The 26,420-nt window shown below is 44.3% G+C and overlaps 1 protein-coding gene across 1 annotated transcript; it reads right to left on the minus strand.

Annotated features, from left to right (window-relative positions):
• Window positions 1–296: 296 nt before the first annotated feature.
• Window positions 297–26,097, minus strand: LOC6602712 (glutamate receptor 1). The gene is made up of 17 exons (XM_026993714.1): window positions 26,026–26,097; window positions 20,906–21,314; window positions 20,092–20,244; window positions 19,767–19,894; window positions 19,024–19,153; window positions 9,606–9,859; window positions 9,352–9,516; window positions 7,938–8,291; window positions 7,668–7,769; window positions 7,060–7,300; window positions 6,875–6,969; window positions 6,602–6,769; window positions 4,003–4,117; window positions 2,646–3,136; window positions 1,133–1,377; window positions 533–1,010; window positions 297–414 (listed from the first exon to the last, which is right to left on the minus strand). Exons 2-17 carry the CDS (start codon window positions 21,057–21,059, stop codon window positions 304–306), a joined length of 3,384 nt encoding a protein of 1,127 aa, XP_026849515.1. The 5' UTR covers window positions 21,060–21,314; window positions 26,026–26,097; the 3' UTR covers window positions 297–303.
• Between the last annotated feature and the right edge of the window lie 323 nt (window positions 26,098–26,420).

Consider the following 26,420-nt stretch of genomic DNA (forward strand, 5'->3'; position numbering starts at 1 on the left):
TCGACTGCCCGAAAGGATGCGGCTGTATCTCACTTAATAGCTACAGGCGAGAGGGAGTCCTTACTTGCCATAGGGATGCTGCTGCTGCTGCTGGTTGATGTCCGGCGAGTGGCGCATCAAAGTGGCGCTACCGCTGCCCGGCGATAGGCTACCCTCGTGGCTGCTATTGCAGCTGATTGCAGTAGGTGCCGCTCCCGCTCCTCCCATCATCTTTTCCGTGTCCTGGCGACTGTTGGCCATTATGCGGCGTATTGTGGGCGCGCAGGGTGTGCGTCAGAGGCGCGATTCCTGCGCGTGTTCATGTCAAACCTGGCCATGAGCATTCATGTGCAGGGCCTCGACGCCGCCATCGGCGCCCTGGTTCGATGAAAGCTGTGCGGGTGGATAATACTGCAACGAGGCGCAATTGAGATACTGTGCGTGGATTAGTAGACGTAATCACTGAGCGTTGCTGAATGTGCGTTAAAAATAGAAATAGAGAGAGAGAGAGAAAGAACCCCATTCCACATTTCTGTATTCACCCACTACTCACCCCGACGCGTCCATTGTCATAGTCGCGGCTCGCTTGGATAGTCAATTTCGCCTTCGAATGCATTGTGTCCGTCAGGGAACTTCTTTGATGTGTGGACGGCGGCATTACGCCCGGCACTCCCCCGCTATTCTGTCCATGCAGCATCATAGAGCCATTGGCCTTGCCCAGGCTGCCGCCGACGCCCATCGCACTGCCAATGGCAATGCCCATAGGACCATGCCCGTTGGAGCCGCCGCCGCCCGAAGAACGGCCATCTTTTCGACGGAAACAAAACTCTAGAATGGCCACCAGCACGGAGACTAGAAGGCCGCCAATCAATATGTAGAATATACCGGCCACATTGCTCAGCGAGAGTTCATTGTGCGAGGCCTCCTGGCCGTCCGTTTTGCATTCCGTTTTGTCGTACCACCATTTGTTGCGCAACTTGATCAGCTCGCCGTTCTCCTTGAGCGTTAGGACGGCCAGATTGATGGGATCCCTGTTGAATAGAGAATGTTCCGGTGCTCTTTTGTTAGATATGTGTGCCATTCCCCCTCTTAGATGTGGCATCAATTTCTGAAGCCCAGCCAGTCCCAATCCCATACCCCCTCAAATACTCACTTGAGGGCAGAGCCGAGCGGCGTGGCAATGCCAAATCCCTTTGTATCCAGATTGCGGCCCACTTTCATTGTGTCGCATGGCTCCCTGGCGTTTACATATTCATTTTTCGGCGACTCCACCAGCAAAGCATACTTGCCCTTGGAGGTGCGCACGCGTTTGATACCCTCGTCGTACGTATGCACAAAGACGTTCGGCCGAGAGTTCATATATTCCCACATTTTGTTGTGTAGTGCGATTTGGGAGCGCTGGCCATATGGAAAGAGATAGACAGAAAGGAAAAGTTGGGAACGGAGGGACAAAAAATGAAGGGAATCTCGGCACACACACTCCAGTACATATGAATGGAGGGACACCAGTAGAATTCGAGTAGAAAAGTTCAAGTGCAATGGTTCCTATTCATATGCTAATAGCTGTAGACTTCTTATGCATGACAGAGGGCAGCAGAAGAGGCTTTAAGTTTCTTTAAAAACATTCTCCAAATAAATATAGCAATAAACGAAACAAAAAACGGGAACGTTGTGAGTTGCTGCTGTGACCGCAACTCTACATCTATACCCAATACATAGTTAGTATGGCTATATTCAGCGACAAAAAGGGGGTGCGAGAAAGACAGAAAATCAGTCAGAACGTGTCGTCGGGCGCTGCGTAGCCACTGCAAATCGATTTGTTCCTTTTGGCTATACAAATTATCCGATCTGATCCAGATTCAGCAATCTGGTAGACATGATCACTCTCTATGATTGCGATTTTTATTTTTCTTATCTTCTAAATTGTGGATGCCACAGATTTTCGTCCGCTCGCTTCTAGCGATAGGCAAAGCCGACCATGAAACTAGTGTTTTAAAGAGAGACAGAGCGAGAAAGAATGAAATTGATCTGGTTCAGGTCCAGCAGTCTAGACGGTATAGTCATTCTCTACGATTCTGCCCGTCCGTCCCTATGAGCGCCCAGATCTCAGAGACAATAAGAGCTAGAGCAACCAAATTTGGTATCCACACTCCTGTGATATCGAACCTGCATAAGAGTATTTCAAAATTCGCCCACCCCTTTCCGCCCACCAAAGGTATATTTGTAGAGTTGCGGTCGCAGCAGCAACTCACATCGTTCCCCCTCGTTTTTTTTTTGCATTTTTGCTTTTCTTTTAGGGCGGATTAAAGATGAAGAGAAGGGTACCAAGGAGAGGTCGTAGACAAATTGCTTTTTATTCCTTTATTACTTTTTTCTGTTTTTGTCTATTGCAAATTAATCCTTATCTGAAAAGGCATCCCCAGCCAGCACGTCCGCCGGTCACAGATCACACATTTTAATGGATTTTATTGTCTTTTGATTTGTGCGTGTGTGCGTCTGTTTCTGTGTGTGTGTGTGTGATTCTTTTTTGAGTGGGATGTGTGTGTGTCTTTTGTGAGGGTTACCAAAAATGAATTTGTCTTCTCCTCGATTGCTGCCACTCAATGAGGCACTCTTATTTGGAATGCCCATCCAGGCACAGGGATGGAAAGGTATGCTTCACTCACCCTAAAGAAATCCCAGGTGGAGCCATGCAACAGAGTGCCATACTGGACCTCCGTCTGCATGGCCAGGTCCTCAGCCGAATTAATCGGCGTCACCATGCGCTCGACGGTGAGGAATGCCGCCAGATTGGCCGTGTACGAGGAGATGAGTATCAAAGTGAAAAAGAACCAGGAGGCGGCCGCAATCCGCCCCGAAACGGAACGGGGCGACAGATCACATCCCTGCTGCATGAAGGCGGCCAATGAGAACCAGAAGCTGTTCCAAATGCTGAACTCATTCACTGCCGATGTCGATGACCCACTGGACACCGAAACGGAGGCAGAAGCAGCGGACGCGGAGATCGCCGCCTGCAGGGCAGCGGCACCGGCTGCCGACTGTGCCCCGGGTGTGGGCGGGCCGGGGGGCATGGCCGGCACTGCCATCGGTCCGGTTGCACCTCCAATGATGCCGGGCGGCTGCTGATTGGCAAGTTGTTCGTGATGTGCATGCGGATCTGTGTAAGTAGAGGAGGAGATGAATACGAGAGGCATATACAAAATGAAACCGCAGGCAGGGCAAACGGGTGCTTAAAGGAGGATGCAGGAGTACGTGCCCATGTCGACTGTCCAACTTTCAATCATTTCGTTTGGGATGCTTGGTTTTTTGCGCCTCTGCTCTAATTGATATGCAATCAAACCCATAGCCAAGTCCACCTCAAACCCTCCCCGGTTCAGTGTTCAGTCCACCATTTGCTTCAATTGCAAAGCCATTGAGTGCCACACAGAAAGCAATGATGACATTGCTGGCTCACCCTGCCCTGCCTGATGTCTGATGCTGGATGCTGATTCTGCTTCTAGCATGGGCTTCCAGTCATGTCCTGCCATCTAGTCATGACAGGTTTTATTTTGCACTTGGTATATCCTTTCGGTTAGGATAAGGTTCCTACGTTTTGTCTATTCTCTCGCTTTTTACACTGCACGCTGACTGCATACCAAATTTTGTTTACTTTTCCCCGCCAAAATTACATTAAGGATGTGTTTTGCAGGATATGCGACTAGTATATTGTTATGAGAGCACTGGACTGGGCTCTGTCTCTCCGTCCGTCCGTCTATCTTTCCGTCTGTCCATATGCGGACATTTCGGACTTTTGATTGCCAGCATCCAAATTGGAATGGAAATAATTGAATTTCTGACGAAAATCAAATACAAATTGAATACATAAACAAGTTCAAATCCAAGTCCAAATTTTCCCAAAATTCAAACAGAAAGAAAACATGAAACTTATACGCATTTATTCGCCCTTTCTCTGCAGCAATCCTTCCTTTAATTTTTCCTTCCACTCGCTCACAGGTGTCCTGTAGAGAACACCTGTACACTCACCTGGCGGCTGTGATTGTTGCGGCTGCTGTTGCACGAGACGCCATTCATGTGGCGAGAAGCGTGACACAAAAAACAGCACAATGCTCACTCCAATGTAGCTGAAGATGACGCTCACCTGTTGAAAAAAGAAACAACAAGAAACGGTAAAGATAAACCGGGAACATGAGATCCTTGTGGACACGGGGGAAACATGAAGAGAGAGGCTGCCGCCTGGCTGCTGCCTGGCTGTGTGTATGTGTGGTACCTTCCGTACAGAAATTCTAATGATTTTTTTCATTAAATTTTCTTAACTAATTGAAGCGGAAGCGGAACGGGGCCAGGATGTTCCTAGGAAAATAACGAAACATTAACCTAATGGTGAGACGATGCTGGTGGGGGGCGTTTGAGGGGCAAGATAATGCCTGGCCCCAAGGACATTGACAAGAGAAGAGGCTCCAGGTTTTGTCTGGAGCAACTGTTGCCACTGTGTGGAATGAGGATGGCGAGGGAGGGGGAGGTGCCAGGGTGTCTGCCTGCTGTCAGCACCTGAATGGCTGCCATGGAAAAGCGCCTTCTTTTGTGTGCTGCCTGAAGGCGAAAGGTGTGTCCTTGTCGTTTTGTCGCTTCTGCTGCTGATGCTTTCATATGCCTCAATGGCATCACCACACAGCCAGCAGCACACACAGACACATCCTTACGCCTACTCCTACTCGTACTACTCCTAAGGATTGTTCCTTCCTGCCTTTCAGGCTTGTATGAGGATATATCCTGTGCTGCTCCTTCCTTTCAGCTGCTGTTTGTGTGTGGCAGCAGCTAAAATGCTTCATTTAATTTATGATACATTTTTGTAAAAGACTTTTTTATTAGCTTGTTAACTTTTGCGCCTTTTTGCCGCTGCCTTTTGGCCCAAGCCCTTTCCCTTTGCCTTCTCTGATTTCCCCCCCGTTCCCCTCACACCATCTCTGGCTGAAAACTAATTTGCATTTGTAATTTTTTTTTTAGCTCATGTCAAATTACGCATTTGCTTTCACTTTCACTCTCTTGCTCTCTGTGACTTTTATTAGCATTTAATTTTGCATTTGTCGCGCTGTCAACACGCTTTGACTCTTTTGAGATTTGCCTCTCCCTCCCGCCTCCTCCACCCCCAAATAAAAACAAAAATCCCTCCCGATAACCGCGAACACCATGGCAAAGCTACTGTGTCCCCTTTTAATACCCTGTACCCCTGTTGTCAGGGGTATGTTAAATTCATGTAGAAAACCACAAGCACAGAATCATACAGAACAATCATATCTAACAGATTCGCGAATCTGGTTTCAATAGGATCATTATTATGGCCGATATGAACATATGAAGTATCATTTGTTTCGTTGAACTCCATGCTCTGGGAACCCTTTTACTGCTAAAGAAAAGCTATTTTAGTGCATACTTTTAGGGCTGCCTTCGAAAATCGAATACAAGGTATCTTGGTGGCAGGTCGATACTGAGACTTTAAAGTTTTTTTAAGAACAGTTTTTTATGTTGCGTAAATTTAAAAACCAGCATCGTGATAACAGCGCGTTAGGGAATGACGGCACTGAGCACAAAAACCTATCCCCAACTCGTAATTTGTTTAATTGTCAATCCGCTTGCCCCTCCGTCCACCTTCGAGCTCCAGCTAATATCGTTGCTGCCACTACTATCCTTCAAGCCTGGCTGCAACATAAACATAAACATCAACTAAATGCTCATACAAATTTGATGGGTTTGCCATTTATTTAAACAGCTCCTTCGAGCCAACATCTAAAACTTTGGACACGGAGGGAGACTAGCGTAAAATTTAAAACTTGACGGCCACGTAATTTTCGTGCCCCCTGCCCGTGTCCTGCCGCAAGCCCTGCTTAGGTCCTGCCACTTCCCACTGTTTATACGAGTAATGTAAGAGCAAAAACAAAAAAGGCAGTAGTAGTGGCAGTGGTAAAAGCACAAAAAACTTTGTCGTTTACTCTATTAAACTTTGAGGGGGGGGGAGCATAGCATAGGAGAGCAGAGCAGCAGAAGAGCAGCTTACGTGGCGGCGGCTGCTGAAGCTCAAGTTGAAGCCCAGAAACCAGAAGAAATAAATATACAAGTCGCAAACTTTTGCAGGCCGGAAACTTTGTCCGAGGAGAAGGCCCCATCGCACGGCATAGCACGGAGAAAAACCGAGGGAGAAAAAGAATTGGCGGCGCAGAAATGAACGAAGAAATTGTTTAAAAAACTTTACTCATTTGTATGCAGGGCAATTTCTGCAACATTTTGACTCGTTACGCAAGTAAAAATAAACACATTCCACGAGCTGTTTGTGCCACATTGTAGTGGCATCAGCAGGACAGGAAATAATTAGAAATCTAAAGCCAAAAACAAGATGCGCTCGTAGAGGCGATGTTTTACTTTCAAATATCAATAGTTGCAAGTAAATCTTCATTACAACCAAAGGGACTATGATGCAAGGAACAAACAGCGTCCGCAAAGAGACTCCCGGCACTATCTTTTGGGACCATCCTTTGGTGCTTCCTTGCTGTGTGCAACGCATCGCTGAGCGCCAATGAAGCGGAGTGCAACAGGGAAGCAAGCAGTGGAGGAGCAGCCATATACGCACCCAAATTTCCTGTGATAAAGGATTCATGAAGCTGAACACTCCGGGCGTCTGCTTCACTGGCTTCTTAATCATGATTGAAATGCCCAGCGACATGAACGGCTTGCTAAAGTCGATGACACGTTCGCGTTCGGCGGTAATCGTCATGGCGGCAATCGCAATATCCGCTTCCTGCAACAGAACAGAACAGACCAGAACAGAAGTGGGAGGATGGAGATGGAGCCATCCAAGGAGATAGCGCCCCGCTGTCTGCCATCGTGTGGAGGAGGCACTTACCTTGCGCACCAGCTCCCCCACCATTCCATCCCATCCGCCGTGGGTCTTTGACTTCTCTGAACCGTAATTGCCATCCTTGACCAAACGGAGTTCATCTGCAGAGTAAACGGGGGTGAACAGAGGGGGTGGAGTGGTGGTGATTAAGCAGCTTGAGAGAGAGGGCCTCGTCTCGTGAATTTACTCACAATTAATGCCCAATTCCTTGGAGAGCAACTCGGCGAGATCCTTGCAATAGCCCTCGAAGCGTTCATTGCCGTGCAACTTCTCGCCAAAGGCCGCCTTCTTCAGCATTATGTACGGCTCCTCCAGTACAGTGGTCACTATGTATGTGCGATTCTTCTCAAACTCCACATGCGGACGCAAACGCACATACTTGGCATTCAGTGGCTGCAGGCCGGCATCGTCATTCCACTCGGCCACTTTTACCTGTGAACAAAAAAAAATAAGTTGAAAGTAGAGATGTAGAAGCCTTAAATATTGTGTCCGATCGTGTCCGATAGTACGCCTGCCGCGGAATATGATTAAGCCAAAGCGTGGAATAGCATGCATGGAACCATTCGCATGGTTCAACAAGTTTGGTTGCGATAAAGCAGGTTCGATCAAAACTTCCGTTTTAAGGCAATCTTGAGTGAATCGAAACTTGTTTCGAATCTGCTCTGCAACCATTAAATGCGGTTGTATCAAACCGTTTGACTCAAACTGAGAGTAAAGTAAATGATCGGGTGACTGATTGCAGCAACTCCTTTACGAATGATAAATAGATAGAGGAAGGGAGTGATAGAAATATACATACCATGGCACTGTTTACTGTCATCTCGACAACATGCAATGTGTAATTGATGCGTCTGCCGTCATCATTGAATTTGATGTCACCAGTAAGACCCTCGATTTCCACCTGCGGATAAAACAAGCGATGGAGAGAGAGAGAGAGAGAGAGATTAAAACATCTACATACATCTCTCTGTGTGGGTGTGTCTTTAAATGCTTTCGGTATCAATGTCGTTTCATCATCATCCACATCTACATCTCCATCATCATCATCCTCTACCTCTCTAACGCTCACCTTTCTCAAATAACGCGATATTTTATCACCATGCTCCCAGGCATTCACCCAACCCTTCGCCGTATTACAGTCCAATGCTCGCGACGACGTGGAGGCACCATTGGAACCAGAATCGATGCCACCAGCACCGCCGCCGCCACCTCCACCACCGCTGTGGGTACTGCTATTGGCATTATTGCTGTTGTAATTGTTGTAACCATCGCTGGACGTCGAAGCAGCGGCCTGGGCTACCATTAGATTCTGGCTGCGACGCTGCTGCACATTGTTCCTGAATTGATCCGGTTTCTTGCGCAGGATTTTATTGAACGCCTCGACCAGAACGAACACAGCATCGTACATGAGAGCAGCCTGGGCCTAGAAGAGAGTTAGTACAGGGTTGTTGAAAGGGGAAGGTGTTTTATGATTTAATGAGTGCATTAAACGGTGTTATTCACAATTTTCCCAACCATTGCTCTGTGCAGACCATCCAGCAGGCTTCAAACCAAACCCATATTTCGCCTTGTTTATTCCATGGGAAAAAAGGTGACCGGGTGACGCTGCCTAGACGCTGGGCTCGCTCCCACCGGGTGTTAAGGTTTAGCGGTGATCTAAGAAACGTGTTGCATATTAAAACCCCGACTTTAATTTAATATTTAATCACTGGCAGTGTTCTTAAAGTGAATTCTCGGTAAACAGATACTGAGAATGCGAAAGAATGAGAGACTGAGAGAAACGGAATGCTGCCACACAAAGGCTTTAATGTGAATTTCCCCCCTAAGCATACAGTCAAGTCAAATAAACATGGTCAAAAGAGAGCAGCAGCCAGAGCAGTGGCTCTGAAGCGTGATACGGCGATGGAATGAGAGGACTGTGTCGTCCAGTGGATGGCTGTCTGCCTGACTGCCCCATGCGGCTCGGTCCGTGCAGCAGCAGACCAACATTTAAGCGCCACAAAGTGAAATCTTTGTCAACAAGGATAATGCCAAGGAAATACAAATATAAACAGCCAGCGCAAACGCAAACTAAACCAAAACGCAGCCTCTTCTCTGCTCTCTATTTCTGTGTGTGTGTGTGTGTGTGTGTGTGTGTGTGTATGTGTATCTGTGTGACTATGCCAACAATGACAAGGACAACGGAACAGCAAGGACACATGTGCCTTTGACTGCAAGTCCTGCCCCTCAACTAAAAGTGAAATCTGCTGCTATTTGACTACACCGAACAGAACAGAGAGAGAGAAAGAGAGGTACACAAACAGACAGGCAGCGCAGAGCAAGCGACAAAGCGCCGCAAACTAGATGCTGCTATATGGCTATGCCCCTTCCGGATGCAAACATTAAATCCCCCAGCAAATATTTAACAACCCCGTACTGTACTGTACCCCTACTGTACTGTACTCCTGCCATGGTCATGGGTGTGTCCCATGTGTCCCTCTTACCGAAATCGATTCACGGCCAGCCCCCACACTCATCTGTGGGTCCAGTCGCTTCCAACTGTCGTAGAAATCGCGCACCAGCCGCCGATTGGTATCCACAATGCGAAAGCCCGTAATGTTAATGGCCCCAAATTCGATTATCTCACTCTCCCAGCGATCGTCCATGACCTGCAAATGGAGACAATAGAAATAAGTTTCGGTGTTTTTGGGTCAGAGTGCATGGGAGATGGGGGATGGAAATGTGGCATGCAACTTACCAAACCACTCAGCAAATAGTGATAGGTGCGACGTCCCAAGCGCAAATCGCGCACATGCTGGATAAGTATTTGTTTGGCCATTTCCGTGGGACAGTCGAGGACGATGTGCTTGCTAGTGAAGCGTCCGAGTTGCTCCAGCGTGTGCAGGAACTCTATGGCCATGCTGACATTGGATATGCGCTTGACCAGCTCCACTTGAAAGGACTCGTTACCGGGCTTCAGGCCCTGATAAATTTGCTGCAGGCGCAGGAGGCCTGCGAATGGAGAAGGGTGTGTGCGTGTGTGCGTGTAAGTGTGATCCTGTTAATTAACTGAGTTTTCGGCGGGCAGGAAGGAGGGGCACAGTCGCTCACAGATCCAATGCGATGCATGCATACATTAGGAAAAGGCACACAAATTACAACCATCAACAGTTTTGCGAGTCGTTAGCCACTGCTGAAAAGGAATGAGCCCCATGCCTCCCATGCCCCTCGGGGCAGGCGGCCTCGCCTCTCGCTCGACCGAGGAGTATCCCTTATAAACAATGCAAACATTTGCAACTCTTACATCTAGACAGGAAATCTTCAGGGAGAGAAAGGGATGGGTTGGGGTGGATAGATGGACAGACAAAGGGCTATACTGTACAGTCCAATCCACCCGACAAACAATCAAATTCGAAAAGAAATTAAATTTTTGTATTTCCAGAAAATCCCAACGTTTAAATGAGTTGAATTGTTCGCAGAATATTTTGTGTACTCCTTAAGCGACTTGATAATAGATTTTTATAGTAAAGTACACTCACTCTCTTACATAGCTGTTTAGCGTACACTCAGAGAAAATTAATTTAATATTCGGTTTTAAATACAATAGTTGTGAAATTATATAGAACTCTCTTTGATTTAAGTGTGATTTTAAGTGATTTAAGTGAAGTGTATTACAAGCATTTTTATTATTATGATTAATTTTTAGTTTAATAAATATAATATACATTTTTTTTTAATATATACATATATATACTAACTTTTTTTTTTAATCTACTTAAAAATCAATTTAAATATTTAAATAAGAAATATAAACTTTTTTTAAATAAGAAATGTGTTTATTTTAAATATAAAATATATATCAATCAAATATGTATTTTCATATTTTGTCTCTCAGTGAACATTCTTCACAGAACATTCAGGTTTCCTTGTTTCCTGGGCATTGGCATTTGCTTTGGTCGAAAAATAGGCCATAGACACAGACACTGACCCACAAAACATCCATATGCACAAGGGCTGATACCCATCATTCACCTGACCCCTTGCCCTTTTGTGTGCACAACAAAAGCCAAAGGAGCAAAATCAGTTTCAATTTGAAATTTACCGAAAACGGATACAAAGATATCCAAAGATATACAATGTGCATTCCCTCTGCACATGGTCCAACAGATACTCAGGGACATGGCTTTGTTTTTGGGTTTCGGGCAGGGCAGGGCATGGCCAGGCCAAGTTTCATTTTCTTGCTCCCCACACCCGGCTATCATCCTTCTAGGGCATGGAATTATCAGCACTGTTGTCCTGCCTGCCTGGCAGCCATCGTTTGTGCCACATCGTTGTGTGTGATATGCGCAGGAGATTCCTCTGCGAGTGCAATTTGCATTTGTGTTTATTGAGTTATGGCTGCAACTAACTGCCGCTTCGCCCATCCCAATTCCATGCCTCATGCCTACGCCGCACGCCCATTCCCCATAGCTCCCATGCAGCCAGCTTTCATTCGCACTTAAAACGAGATGGTAGAACCCCAGGCCCTGTGGCACTAGTCAAAGCTCAACGACTCGATGCGCCTGGGTCTGAGATGGAGCGATGGAGATGGAGAGACGGAGACGCACACAAGCCCAACGGAGAGACAGACAGATGATTTGTATTACAGCAGCTACGCAGCAAACAAAAGGAAAAGAAAAATGTAGTAGTAGTAAAAAGCAAAGAGGAGCAGGCGCTGGAGAAGGAGCTGAGAAAACTGAGGAGCAGAAGACAGGAAAAATCTCTGACTTGCTTTCTCTCCTCCACTGAATGTCGCATGAGACATGGCATGGCGCTGGCTGCAGCTTCGAATGCGCCTTCAATTTATGTTTGCGGATAAAATGGGATTTGCTTTTTGCTTCTGGGCTTCTGGCTGGATTTTTGATTTAGACATTGTCGGTGGCATGCCCCCGCTCGAACGCCCCAGAGTGACAGAGTGTGAGAGAGAAGGAGAGAGGGAGAAAGAGATAGGAAGAGTACTCAATACATTTCCAATTTGTTGTTGCTTTGATTTGCACTACGTATGTATATGTAAGAGGCGGAGGTTTTTGGTTCAAGTTTTGTTCTTCTTCTTTTGATAGCGACGGCATGGCGGTATATATGTACATATGTACATATATATGTATTTATGTGCATACATATGTCAAAGTTCAAGGGTATGCTAAGGGTATAAAAATGCTTAGAAATAGCCTCAGAGGCTATTTGAAAAAATACTCAAAATTCGATTTGTGGTGAATATGGATGGTGTGTAACGTCCAACAGAAATCGTTTCCGACCCCACAAAGTGTATATATTCTGGATCAGCATCAGCCGAGTCTATTGAGCCCTGTCTGTCTGTCCGTCCGTCCGTCTGTCCGTCTATCCGTCTATCCGTCTATCCGTCCCTATCAGCGTCTAGTGCTCAAAGACTATAAGAGCTAGAGCAACGACATTTTGTATCCGGACTTCTGTGATATGTCACTGTTACAAGTATATTTAAAAACTTCGCCCAGCCCACTTCCGCCCCCGCAAAGAGCGGAGATCCTTGGCATCCACAATTTCAATAATACGAGAAAACAAAAAACGCAGGATCGTAGAGAATTCCTAAAGCAACCAAATTTGGTATCCACACTCCTGTGATTTCGGACATTGACCGATTTTCTTTCAAAATTTTGCTCCACCCTCTTCCGCCCCCACAAAAGATGCAAATCTGTGGCATCCACAATATTGAAGATTCGAGAAAATTAAAAACGCATAACCATAGACAGACCATATCTATCAGATTGCTGAATCTGGATTAGATCGGATCATTTTTACAGCCAAAACGAACAAATCAATTTGCAGTGGCTACGCAGCGCCCAACGACACGATCTGAATGATTTTCTGTTTCCCGCACTCCCTTTTTGTCGCTAAATGTAGCCATACTGACTATGTATTGGGTATAAATGTAGAGTTGCGGTCGCAGCAGCAGATTAGCAGCTGGTTAGGCAGAACAAGATCAGAAAAAGACACGGAACCGAGCTAGTCTTACTCCATTGATCACCTGATTGAGGGAGAGAGAGAAAGCTGGCAGCAAAACAGAAAGTGAACAAGCTCTCTCTTGAGAGAGTAACGGCCGTGTAAGAACGATATGCTCTCTCTCGATGGAGTAACGGCCGTACATTTCCCATTTATTTTAGTGGTTATTTTTTTGTGAAGTTTGAAGAGAATTAGCGAACGTATAGCGACATCTGAGGCTAGCGATGGCAGTGCTTTCAGGAGTGCTGTTGAATATGCGTATGTGAGGCAGAAAAAGATATTTTTGCGAGAGATGGCGATAGATATCGGGTAAATATAGCATTAAATCTCATCTGTTGTATGTGGCATATGCGTGCGTGGGGCTACAAACAGATTGAAATATTGAATTATAATCTTTAGGACTTTCAACTGCAAGACCTAAAGAATTCTTGCTCTCATTGGGGACTTTGGGTATCAAAAATGTCTTGAATAAAAAATGAAATTTTGTTTCCGTGTCTCTCTCTCTCCCTCTCTCTGTGTGTGTGTTTCTCTGGAGATGTGTGCGTGGCCATTTTTTGCTGTGCTGTTTTCTCGTTGTGCAATAAATTTTCTGCCTTGCCTTTTATACAATTTCATTTGCTGCCACTTCCTTTTCCTCTCTCCCCCTCTCTCCCTATTTTGACATTCGCTTCCATTCGCTTGGCTTGTGTTTGGATTTGATTTTCGGTTGTTTTTTTCGATTTCGAGATTTGCCGCTTGGATTTGGAGTGGTATCGTATCCAATGTGTGTGTGTGTTTGTTTGTGTGAGTGTTAGTGTTGTGTATCTATGTGCATGAATCGGAAAATCGAAAGTGTAATTGAAGAGCATGCGGTGCTGCGGCGGTGGCGGCGGCAACCGAGGATTTTGTTTTATTTCATTTTTGATATGAAAACATTTTTGTGGCTCACCCCGTGGCATAGAATACGAGTACCCCGGCCCGCCCCATCCCGCCTCGTCCCGCCTCTCCCCTCTCTGCCTTTACCACTCTTTGAATCCACATCCGCTTTCTCATATGTATCTGTGTGTGTGTGTGTTTCCGTTGATTTTGTATTGTTTTATTTCAAGGCTGTGGCCGGTTTAGGGGGATTCCTCTTTCATTTTCGTTTATGTAACGAATTTAATTTACAATTATATTTATATATACATTTTTTTTTTGTGTTGAGGGCTTTTTGGAGCCGAAATCCAATTTATTTCGAGAACAGAAAACGAATTGAAAATTGAATTTAACAAAAATGGCCAAGAGACCAAAGATGCAGCAGTGCCTGCCTGTCGCCACTATTCCAGCTTTTATCTCTCCAGAGGCTATGCAAATCTGTCAACAGCCACGCCCACGTCCCACACACGCATATACATATATAGCTCTAGTTGAGTGGGGCTCAACTATCACTTAGAAACGCACACACCCACAGATATGCGAAAGGCAAACAAGACAATTTGTTATGTTAAACAAAAGTTAGTTTTGCGGAAATGAAGTTTTCCTGCCTTCGGTAGCGACACCATCAAGCAGGAGATGCAAAAGATACATAGATATAAAGGAGCGAGAGGGAGATACAGATTGTGGACACATCACACATCAGATATGTCTATATGTATGTATGTATATATGTACTATAGTTAACAAGTAAGACATTTTACCACGCATATTTTATTTTATGCAGAAACTGAGGGGCAAAAGAAGATATAAACAAATGTAATTATTATAAGGAAGTTCTTTCACCCCCTCACAGTGCCAGTCTGCTTCTTTCGCACCATTGATATTTCTGGACAAAGTAATAGAAGAAAATGATTTCCTGGAAAGGAAATTGAAGGGAATGCTCACGCTCGCTCGTTCGTCTTCAAACGAATAATTTACAAAATGAACCCATTAATTTATGCATTAAATCGCTTCAACTTGATCTACTGCTGCCCTCCGTAATTAGGATACCAAAAAAAAAAAATAGAAAAACAGAAAAAATTCCTGGGCTTTAAGTGCCACGCCCTAATTTGGCAGCTTGTTAGGGCTTGAGTTTTTATACTGCTGACCTGCCTGCCTGCTGCTCGTTGTGCTATCAAAAACTTTGCTGCTTTAATTACTTACAAAATGCGTCCTGTACGTCCGGCGTCCTCGTCGGCCCCATTCGGTTACTGGGAAAATTATGCTGACAAGCTCAAAGGCTTTGCGCATATGTTTTCAATGGCCTCGTAACAGGAACAGGAGACTGCGAGTTTCAGGGGGAGGGGGCCCCAGGCAGCATTAAAAGTATCAAATAACATGAAAGTGAAAGCGCAGTAAACCCCATAATGGTTAAATTAATGGCAGTCTTGCTGGAATGGCAGCAGTAGCGGAAGTAGGGGCAGGAGCAGTAGTAGCAGGTTGAGCAAAAACACCGACAATAGCAGGAGCAGGAGTACCCCGAATGAACGGAACGGTTTGGAGCAGTAGCCACTTTTTGGGCCATTGTCTTAACGAAATTTGCGCTGCCATTTGACGCAGTTTATGCAAATTTCAGCCAGTGATTTAAATTATGTAGCACATTCTCATTCCTTTCCACGTTTTTTCTCTCTCTCTGTCTCTGTCTACATGGCCAAAGTGCCATGAACCATCAACGTTTGCTTATTATTCATGATGTCCCTCAGCCGCTCTCTATCTACAGATTCATTTCAGATTTTTATATGCATACAAACCTCTCAAATCGAAGATACATATGTATTTGATTGTCTTTCTGGAATGGGTTGCAGGAGGGAAAGAAGACAATCAAATCTTTCATCTATAAATGAAATCATTTACATAATTCTGCAGTTAAGGGTTTTGTGGCGGGGTCAGTCGCTTTTGGGTCATTGATTAGCAGCCAGATGGGCGGGAGGGTACCTGTTGGGGGCGGGAGAGGGTGTGTCTTTAATAAACCATATTGAGGGCGGGCCTAGTGGCTGCCTTTGCTGCCGACTGCTAACGTATTCATTGCAACATGAGGAAGCAGATTTTCACACGTCCTTAACATCGCCAGCGACAGCGACACACAGCAATCTCACGCACAATTCTGTAGCTGTATCTGTAAACGTAACTGTAACTGTATGGAATGTTTATTTTTTTCTCGCCCAGCCCCCTGTAATAAATTTCATTTCACAGGCAAGTCAATGTGCTGTTAACACGGCAATGGGGAGACACGCCTACATTTCGATTTTTTGCTTCGCATTTCTTCTCCTTTTATTCCTCCGAACATCTGTACATTCCTTCTTCATTTTCGGCATCTGGAAGGACGCACACACGTGCTGTGGAGTGTATAGTGAAAGTATGTGTCTTACTTACACATTTACTTTCATTGCAGACCGTTGATTGTATGCTTTTTCCATATTGAAAGATGAAACAGGGGAGGATGATCCAGCAGTTGCTTGGGTTGGATGGAAATTGTGCGTTTCCCCAGCGGAAATAATATTCTCCATATAGTATAATAGATACATATGTACATATATTTGTACATACCTATGTATACTAAAAACTACAAAAAGCAATAATTTAATGTTTAACAAACCAAAAAATACACTATAGGAAAAACAAAGAAAGGGAGTGAAAATCTAGCTGGAAACTGACCGAAAGTGAAACTGAAGAAATCGCACCTCCATCGTACGTACGTACTTAATGTCATTTGTTCTTGTGCTTCTGGGACGTGCAAATACTTTGCAATTCATTTGCAAATCGTCGCTTTTTGCGACGATGCGAAGTCGATGTCTAGTCTATGGGAAAATTTGCTTATACACGTACATATTCACATATGTATGTACTTTGACTCATTTGACATTTAATTGAAAGGAAGCAGGACAGCTGCTGCTATGAACAGTTAGACATATCAAGCGGTTCATTTACATGCGGAATGAAAATAAGTCGGCTTAAGTCTACTTTGCTGCGTAGCTTCTGTGTCTTTATTTTGATCTTCTTATTGAATTTTAGAGAAGATTTAAAAAGAGAGAGAGAAACAGATGCGCTCTGTTTTTTCTTATCTCGTTTATCTCAGTTTCGGCCGCCACTTAACGGTGACTGGTCTCTGTCTTTATTTCGATAACTATACATTTTGGCTTAACGATTCTACAAGCAATCTACTAATCTCTTGCTCTAATCGCTCTCTCTGATTGCAAACTGTCTCAGATACATGCAGAATGGCCATGGGTGAGGGCTTTAGGTGAAATTCGAATAGCCTCAGGCGGCACAAGAGATTTTTATTGAACACACACATTCGTACGATATATGTATAGATAGATATGTATATACATATACAATATATACAATATATTATAATGTACCATAGCTGGAGGCTAGCTCATGTTGGAATTTTTTGGGTGTCGGGCATCCGGGGCAAATACAATAATTTCACAGCTAAAAGGAAAATATGTGTATGTAAGCAGCAGCCAATTTCTTGGCCAAGTCGTAAATACAAGTCCGGGAATAAACTTATAAGCTCCTCCCCCATCTGCCACTGACCCTGCCGTCCAAAAGGCCCGACGAAACCCATAACGAAATATTGTTTGTGTTTTTGCATTGATTGTTGTTTCTGCTGCTGCCGATGCCGCTCATGCCTGTTGTACAAACCGCTCGAAAAATTGTATCTAAAGCTTTGGCCATTGGCCATAAATAGTTCTCTCTTTCTCTATTTCCATGTAATAAGCTTGTTGGCGCTTCGAATAAACAAAAGATGAAGAAGAAGCCATTTTCAACGGGAGCCCCCAAAAGTCCGTTAACTGGGCGGAAGACCAAGGGCGACCGGTACGCGCTAGACTTTGGGCCAGAAGTTGCCCTCTGCCATTCCAATCCATTCGGAACCCTGACCCTGGCTCCTGGCGGCGAACATGGCCATAAACTAAATAGAAAAATAAAAAACGGCTGAACGAATTTTGAAGAAGAAGAAACATAACCATGGGCCTTGCGCCTAGGAAATTTGATGGAATTGTCAAATATTAATTGAGGATTCGCTGGGAAACCAGTGAGGGGTAGGAGGCGGGGAGGGAGAGAGGGATTTGTGAATCAAAATTGACTTGCCATCCAAGAAGTCAGAGAATTATTAGAATTATGTGCATGTGGAATGTGGAATTGATTGAGTGGCAGTACACACAAACACTTGGCTCACAGACACACAATCAGACAGACAGACAGACAGAGGGGTGAATGAGAGATTAACACAAAGACACACACACACACAAACACACAAACATACACACACACACTGGAGAGACGACTCAACTGGCGCGCCATGGCGCTCTGGCTCTGGATCTGTCTCTGTGGCCTGTCTGTCGCTTGAATTGATTGAGTGCTGGCCTGTTGGCGCGACCGCAGAAAAAAAAGATTTTCACGTGGCATTCATTAATAATAATAATGCAGGCGCCCCAGACACTAACAGTTTGTCCGGACGGATGGCGTGTCCTTTCTGTCTGTCTGTCCCCCTCCCAGCTCTTTCTGTCTCTCCCTCTCGTCCTGTCCATCCGCTGGCTGCCTCCATTGGCCACATAAACCAATTGTCTGACTGCCAATGGCGCATCATGTCAGCGGAGTCGACAAGGAGCATCAAGGAGGGAGCAAGGAGTTCAGGGGTTCAGGGGTCGGCTCCGGGGGTCTGCTCTGTCATTAAACTTTATTTATGCAGCGAGCAAATGGAAAATGCTTGCAGAAACTTATAACAAAAGTAAATTTACAAAACAGGGAGAAAACCAAGGGGAGAGACAGAAACTGAGAGAGAGAGGGGGGAAGAGTGAGTTGCTCCTTTAAGTAGTTTGCATAGAATGGGGGTAAAATTATTATTGACTCCATTGGGGGTACGTTTCCGCTTTCATTTCCCTTTTTCTTCACTTTAATATACATATTTGTATACCCTGTAGTAGGTATATTAAATAGAAGTAACAGCTAGAAGACGACATTCCCAAAACTATTTTGTGTGTATTTTTAATAACTGAAATTGCAGTATCGTATAGAGTAATTGTATCTCTGAGATTCGAGAATCTTGTTTCAATCGGATCATTATTCTAGCCGGAATACTCAAAATAAAAGATATTTGGCTCTGAACACCTGGACTTTTCAAACAAGCTCTTTTGCAGTGCAGACTTTTGGAGATATATGCATAAGGAGTACTGGGTATCTATCGTGTCGAGGCACGTGTGCTTTTACGTTCTTCTACTTACCATCGTGTGAATCGTATAGATAAATTATCTTGCGCCAGCCATAAAATTGTATGGTATCAATGATTGCCTGATGGTAATCCGGTCGCATGCTGAGGGCAAAGTCGAGAAAGCCAGACGATGGCGTAAGCACCTAAAAACGCGAAAATTATGGAAAGCAGACAACAGAATAAAGCAGAGCAAAGGAAGAGAGGAGAGGAGAAGGAGAAATAGAGTTAGTGAACATGAATCATTATTGAGTGCTCATTGTTTTGTTCGTTGCTCTGCTGCTTTTTGGGGCTCGTTTTAGGGGCATTTGTCTGCTTGATTTATAGGCTCTTGGTTTTGACCACGGCCTAAGCGAGGCGCCCAAAGGCTGTGTGTGTGTGTGAGTGTGTGTGTGTGTATGTGTTTGTGTGTGTGTGTGTTTTATAAATTTTTAAAGCGCACACGGGCGGCAGGACATCATTAGAAACAAGTGGGGCTATGGCTGCACGGCTCTACGGCTCTACAGTGGCTCCTATAATGATTTGTACCAGTGAGGCTCATAAATTTGAGACCTGGGATTCCGACACCCCTCTCGTGTGTATGTGTGAATTTGTGTGTGGATGTGTGGGTGTGTTTGAGGATTTTCAATGCTCCAAAATTTATTTTGCAAGATTCAACCGTGCATATGATTAATATTTCATATTTAAAAAGGCAAACGACCTTGGACATGTCGTTCTGTCACCCTGTCGCTTTCTCTTTAATATTTATTAATGTCTTACCTTCTCGGGGAACCAGGGCGTGACGAAGGGCATCTGAAAGGTATTCGAATAGGAGTGCAGGGTGTCAAAAGAGTCCGGGGAGACGGCCCCCAGCATTGAGTAGACGCCCCTCGAGAATTGATTGCAAACTGCACAGAAAGAGAAAGATACAACAGAAATAGAGAGCAAAATATACAAATTGACGATGAACGATTGCTATTAAAAAATGAGCATAATATGTTCGACAATTTTCAGGCATAACGAGATCTTTCTATAGATTTTTCTATCAGTAATATTAATAAATGATTCGAACTTTATCCACTCATCCATTCGGCGGAATACTCACTAAGTCGCGATAGTTTGAAGGCATCCGCTGTGTTGATCACATCCACATAGGCCTGCAGCTCGAATCTTCTGGAGGAGACATTTAAATTGTGATTGAGCATCGCATACTTGAAGGCCGATTGCACCTCATCCGTTCCCTGCTCAAAAATGGCACCTGTTACCGTCACGCGAAGTTAGTGAGAGAGAGAAACATGCAGAAAGATGGTTGTTAAAATTGTTGTGTTTTTTTTGGTAAAAGTTTTTGGGGGCAAGGTAGGGCATCGAAATTGTCAATTAAGTTCAAAGCAAAAAGGCACTTTAAACTTTTGTAATTGCTTGTGCTTCAGCGAGATGCGAAATTTGTTGCTGCCTGCCTGTTCTGCCACAATCTCCAGTGACTGTTGATGCCTGCCCTGCCACAATCTTCACCGTCTAATGCTGCTGCTTTTAAGTGACAGGCAAGCGGCGTCTCTGCAGCAAAACGCTAATAGGCGTGGCGTTTCAGTTTTCAAAAGAAATACCAAAAGATATTCTCAAATGAAACTGAATATGGGGCTGCAAAAGCATCACAAAGAGAGAGATTTTTCCGAGGCAGAAACTTTATTTGTTTCAGCCGCAACTGCCACGGGGGTCTGGGCTTGCTGCTGAAGGGTTAGAAAGTAAACGAGAACCAGGACTAGAACTAAAAGCAGAAGGCACACAGCTTTGTGTAGGAGAGGGCAGGGGGCCCGATAGAGCATTGTAAGACATTGTAGCGTAAGGCAGGGTTTCCTGTCAAATGCATTGTGGGGTGCGATAGGGGTGGGGTAGGGATATAATGGTTTACACTCTCTCACCTAATGGGATTTTCTCGGTTAATGATGGCTGTGCGCTGACTCCTCCAATTCCTGCTCCTCTACTGCTGCTGTGGCTGCTGCTGCTGCCTTGGCTCCATGTTAGCCATAATAAAAAGCTTGGCCAAAGGCAGCTCAACTTTAAGCCGTGGCGCATTTTGCAGCCGTCTGTTTAGATGTGCCCCTCCTTGTTGTTGCTTGCTGCTGTCCTGCCCCTTATTGTTGCCTGCCTTCCTGCTCACTGCCTATGGCCAGAGTCTTCCGCTACTTCGGGTTCTACTGGTTCTTCTTGCTTTTGCCTAATTTCTGTTGTTGCTGCACTAAGTTGCTGTTGCTGCTACTGTCGTCGCTGGCATTTTTGATCCTTTTGCTGCTGCTGCTGCTGCTGCGGCATTTGCCGAGTTTGGGTTCTCTGGAAGGAAATCAGAGAGAGAGAGAGAGAGAAATACTCATATATTATAAGTGTAGATTTTCAACAGGTGGAAGGTATGTTAATCATGGAAATTATGTGTTCTCCAAGAGTAGGTCCTCTTACTGGCAAGCGAGTGTCCCTGTTTATTGGTTAAAATTAGGGGCAGTCATGGTGGGGCGGGGGGGCACGTGTTGACTTGCACGTGTCTTCGCCACCTGGCAGCACAATGGGAAACAGTCGCCGCACAGCCGTACTTTCTGCTGATGCGAGCACCATTTATGTGTGTGCTGCCACGCTGCCAGTCCCCTGTGCGACTGTTTTAGTGTGTGTGTGAGTGTGTGTGTGTTCAGTGAACTTTATGCAAATATGCCACACACACTCAGCCTATATGCAGGCGTGTGTGTACGTGTGGCATTCAACTCGCGGGATCTTTCTCTGTCTCTGTCTCTGTCTCTTTCTTTGTCCCTTTCTCTGGTTTTGTGTCGCGTGTGGAGTGTGTCACCGTGCCAGCGAGCAGCAGCAGCAGCTTGTGTCCCTTATTGTTGCCTCTGCCCCGTGTGCACTGTGTTTTACCTCTCACCTGCGCCCCCCCACCCATTCCCTACACGCCCTCTGCGTCGTTATCCTTTCGCTTCGCTGAATTTTTTTTCTGCTGATTTTGCGCTTATTTTAAATGTCTTTTATGCTTTTCCTTTTTGCTTTTGTTTTTTTCAGTTTTTGTTGTTGTTTGTTTGTTTGTTTTCTTTTGGTTTTTTTTATGCATCTTATTGTTAATTATTTTAAATTGAAAAGCTCAGAGCCCCGCGAATGACTGAATGAGTCAATGAATAGCTGGATGGTTGACTGTCAGAATGGCACCACTCCCCCACGCCCCCTGCGACCCACGTGAGTGGGTGGTCAGTGGTCTCTCAAAAATGTCCGTTTCTCCGTGCACATTCATCCGGTCCCCGCCCTTTTCACTTGCCACACCCCGCCCTGCATGTATTGGAATTTTATTTCTGGGATTTCTGGTTTACTTTTTTTTGTTGGCCTCCCTTTTCGGCTTTGCATTCGCATGGGACTTTAAAGAGTGGTTTAATTTTTGAAATTGTTTTTAAAATCGGCTTATTGGGGACATGCCACACACACACACTCACACACACACAGAAACGATGCTGTAGCGGGGGCATTTTATATGGATTTCTCCCATGTTAAGCAGGAAAAAGCGTCAATTCGCATGATTCGGCGACCAAGCGATTTTAAATCGAAAAAGGAAAATTTTCGAATTTTAGGAGTAGCAAAAAAACGTAACTGTTTGATACATGTAGCTTATGGTTGATGAGATTCTGTTGGTAAGAATTCCTCAGCCAAGTTTCTCAGTAAAAGTCAACACCACTATACCCATTAATCATACCCTACCTAAAACACACCTCTCCATAAAAGAAACTAAATTTAATAAAAATATACCGTGATAGTCGCCAAGTTTCGATTCAAAGACCGCAGCATAGTACTTTTACTCATTACATTCGTTCGGTTCAGTATTGATTTACAATTTATTTGTTAAACAAAATTACATCAAGTAAGGCATCCCCAATAAATACCAAAAGATTTATTTATTTGATTTATTTGATGTCAGAAACCAAACCTTACAAAGGCCAAGTCCGACATGAGATCTTCATAGGCCTAGATGACCATCGACCATCGACTGTAGAGCTATTAAAATGATTTGAGCCACTGAACGATGCGCCGAATGGAAATCAGCGGTACCTCTTTTTGTAATTTCCACACTTTCGGCTTGCGATTGCCTTGGTTGCGACAATGCAGAATGACTTTCCTCTGTGATTCTTTCTGTTTTCTGCTTTATTACTCGTAAACCTTTATGTTCTACTGTAAATTTGAGCGATTTGGCGATCATTGGCGGTATTTTGAGATTGAATATCGGACAGTTTTATATAACTTGAACTAATTGTCATTTTTTATCTAAAGAATTTACCATATGGCCATATGCGATATTAGTTTTATGTTTTCTGTGGAGGGATTCCATAGGTATTGATATTGGTGATATTTAGGTTTTTTTAAAGAGTTTTTGTTTGGATATTTGGATAGTTGCAGGACATAACATAACATATGTATGGATGTGTAAAGGTTGAGGATGTTGTGTTCAATCGATACTGGGGTATGACTGACAGATCGCACAGCTTCGTGACCGTGTGGCATCCAGATAATAAATAAATACAAAATTTGGAATAAAAATATTAATTTATATTTTTTTTATCTAATATATAAAATTTTCGTGTCACAAATTTTGTTCCTGAACTCCTCCGAAATGGCTCGACCGATTTTCCTGAAATTTTGTGTGCTTAACGGTTTGGTCTGCGCATCGGCCAACATCTACTTTTCATTTCGATCAGACCACTCCTTCGTGTACCTCCCAATCACTTGTGTCCTTTTTTTTTTTGGGAGGTACCCGAAAGAGTGGGCAGATCGTGTCAAGATTTGGTATACAAATGTTTTGTTCACGCCCTTATGTTTTGACAAAGTTTGATTCAGATTGATTAGTTTTGAGGTATAGCATCGTGGGATGCGCCCATCGCCTTCTGGAGCTGCTCTAAAACCCAGAAAATTGCTACTACGATTACCTCCTTCCCATAGCCAAAGCCTTGAAAGCTCTCCCGCATTCTATACATGCGAGTATTTTCCCCCCTTTTGCAAAATGTTCCACTTTGAAGTTTGTGTGTGTGTGTTTTCCCGTCTGAAACGCGTTCTTTAATCATAGCTCTGTTACAGGGAACTAAATCCATGGACAAAAGCTGCCCATGAGAGCTGGCCCTTTCTTTGTGACTCTTTCCCTTCATTCATTCATTTATTCATTCATTCGTTGGTTCATTCATTAACCATTCATTAACCAGCATAAAACCACCTGAGTGAACAGTTGCAGTGTTTGGTTGGGTGTCTTTTTTTGCAAAGCCCTTTCGGGCGGCCATTGGATGCTGCGGGGGGCAAGCGACATTCCCATCAGATGAGCATACTCATCGTCAGGGATGGCATCGTACGGTGGAACGGGGATAACGGGGCGATTATTTAGCGGAAACTGTGGGCGGTTGGGGGGATGGGTTAATAGGTTAACAGGCGCTTAATATTCATTGTAGTCCAGACCTCGTCTCCGTTTTGCACTCTTGAAAGTTTATTCGTTATAATGACGATGGCAAAAACTAATTCAAAGTGCGAGAGTGAAAAGCCGACGAGAAGAGAGAAGAGAAGAGCCGGACCTGAACCTGGACCTGGTCCTGGTTCTGAGAGCAGGCCAGTTTCTACATTAAACGAATGATCCCCACTTAATTAAATTTAAATTAGAAGCCTAAAAGTTGAACGTCACGAACGTTTAAGTGCCTCTTTTGGGGTTCCTGCTTGGATTATTTAGACGCCTAAACTAAAAACGAATGAAACGAATGAATGGGCATTTAGACCAGGAAGAAGTCTCCTCGTCTCGTCGGCTGCTGCTGCTCTTGCTGTTGCTGGAGGCGGCAGGCAGCCCATGGAGGTAGGCTCATGCATCCGTGGCCATGGTAGGCACTTTCATTAATTAAATAATTATTTTGTAGCCACTTGCTGATTACTTTTTGCTCTCGGACTCTCTATTCATTCGTAACTTAACACAGATACAGATAGAGATACAGATACAGATACTGGATATGAGAGCCGAGAAAGCAAAAAAGGAGTCTAGGGCTGAGACTCAGGAGCTTACTGACCTTTGTGAGTGTTTCAGTAGGAGATATTCATCGCGGGATTCGTGGACCCCAAGGACTGGCTTGTCCTTTTTTTGGGGAAAAAAGAAACGAAGTGAAAAAATTATATTCTTCGTTGAGTTTTGGGGCACGTGCCGTGGGACAAAAAAAAAAACAAAAACAAAAAGCTATGCGGCAGGTATTTAGCGAATCCCGACGTGAGATAAAAATGTAACAGGAAAATTATTAGGCCGCAGATAAAATCCATAATATAAAGAGGCCTGCCTGCCGCCTGTTCTCTCATTTGCATTTCAATGAGGTGATTAGTATGCCAATGTCATACCGAAAGAATGGCGAACGGACGGACGGACGGCTATAATTTAAAGTGGCTTCAGGTAGGAGATGGTTATTAAATTTTGGAGAATATTTAAAAGCCGATTGGAGCACTAAACAATGAATTTTCCTATTTACTGAGTAAAACCAAGCAAATTACCCATTCATCGACTCGATTGCAGAATATGATTGTAATCGGATGATTGCTATAGCTGGAATTAAGTAAATAACACCAGTCTTTTCGAACAAAATGAGTGCTAGAGCAATACAATTTTGCATTGCATACTTATATGGATATTCATTCAAACCTCATATTTCATGCCATTTTAATTGCTTTAATTTCGAACATTTCGCTAAAGAATTTTGCACCAATCAGTGGTCTTTCTGACGACAGCTGTCTCGATAATTGATAATTTGTAGTACGGTAGAATGTGGGGATGTTCTATAAAGTGGAGTGCCGTCTTGTACCATGCCAACAAATGCCAAAGTCACAAATAATGAGCACAAATTCCGCTGTTTATAGATTTAATGCTCATCAATACACGAGTACATGGAATAAAAGACCCGGATAGGGATAGGGACCCCCTCTACTAAGAAATTGCCTTAGTCTTTTAGGGAAGAGGGGTGGAGGCTTTGGAGGGGCGGGGTCTCTACAACAAATTGCGACAACTTACAAAAAAGCAGGCCATGCTGCTGCTTCTTCTCGCATTCGCTGTTCATTTGCGGACAATGCTCCTTGGGATGTCTTTTTTTCTTGGGCTTTCTTTGGTCTTCTTTGCGTTTTTTTTTGTTTTTTCTTTTTTTTTATTATTGGTCGCACACAACGTTACAGTTAAATGGCGGCTTTTGCGGCCTAACTTCTTTTTTTGTGGTATTTTCTTCTTTTTTTTTTGGGCCAGAGAGCGATTTTTTGAGAATTGGCTCTTAACAGACTTTTTACAAAATTTGCATAAGCCGTGGCCCACAGTTCTCAAAACTGATTGCCGCTACTTTATTATCACGTAATGCCACAAAAAAAAAAGTGTCAAGGGGCAACGGGGGCAACGGGGGCAAGCGGATCGGATTGGAT

The sequence above is a fragment of the Drosophila persimilis genome, unplaced genomic scaffold (genome assembly GCF_003286085.1).
Source record: "Drosophila persimilis strain 14011-0111.01,24,50 unplaced genomic scaffold, DperRS2 tig00000868-arrow-arrow-pilon, whole genome shotgun sequence".
Lineage (NCBI taxonomy): Eukaryota > Metazoa > Arthropoda > Insecta > Diptera > Drosophilidae > Drosophila > Drosophila persimilis.

Bases quoted from the DNA above. Each gene is read 5' to 3' on its own strand.
- LOC6602712 (XM_026993714.1), bottom strand. From the start codon at position 21,059: ATGCGCCACGGCTTAAAGTTGAGCTGCCTTTGGCCAAGCTTTTTATTA. The intron at 19,154-19,766 runs GTAAGACATTAA...TCGCGTTTTTAG, and splicing joins CGCCCTGGTTCCCCGAGAAG to GTGCTTACGCCATCGTCTGG. The intron at 1,011-1,132 runs GTGAGTATTTGA...TCTATTCAACAG, and splicing joins CCGCTCGGCTCTGCCCTCAA to GGATCCCATCAATCTGGCCG.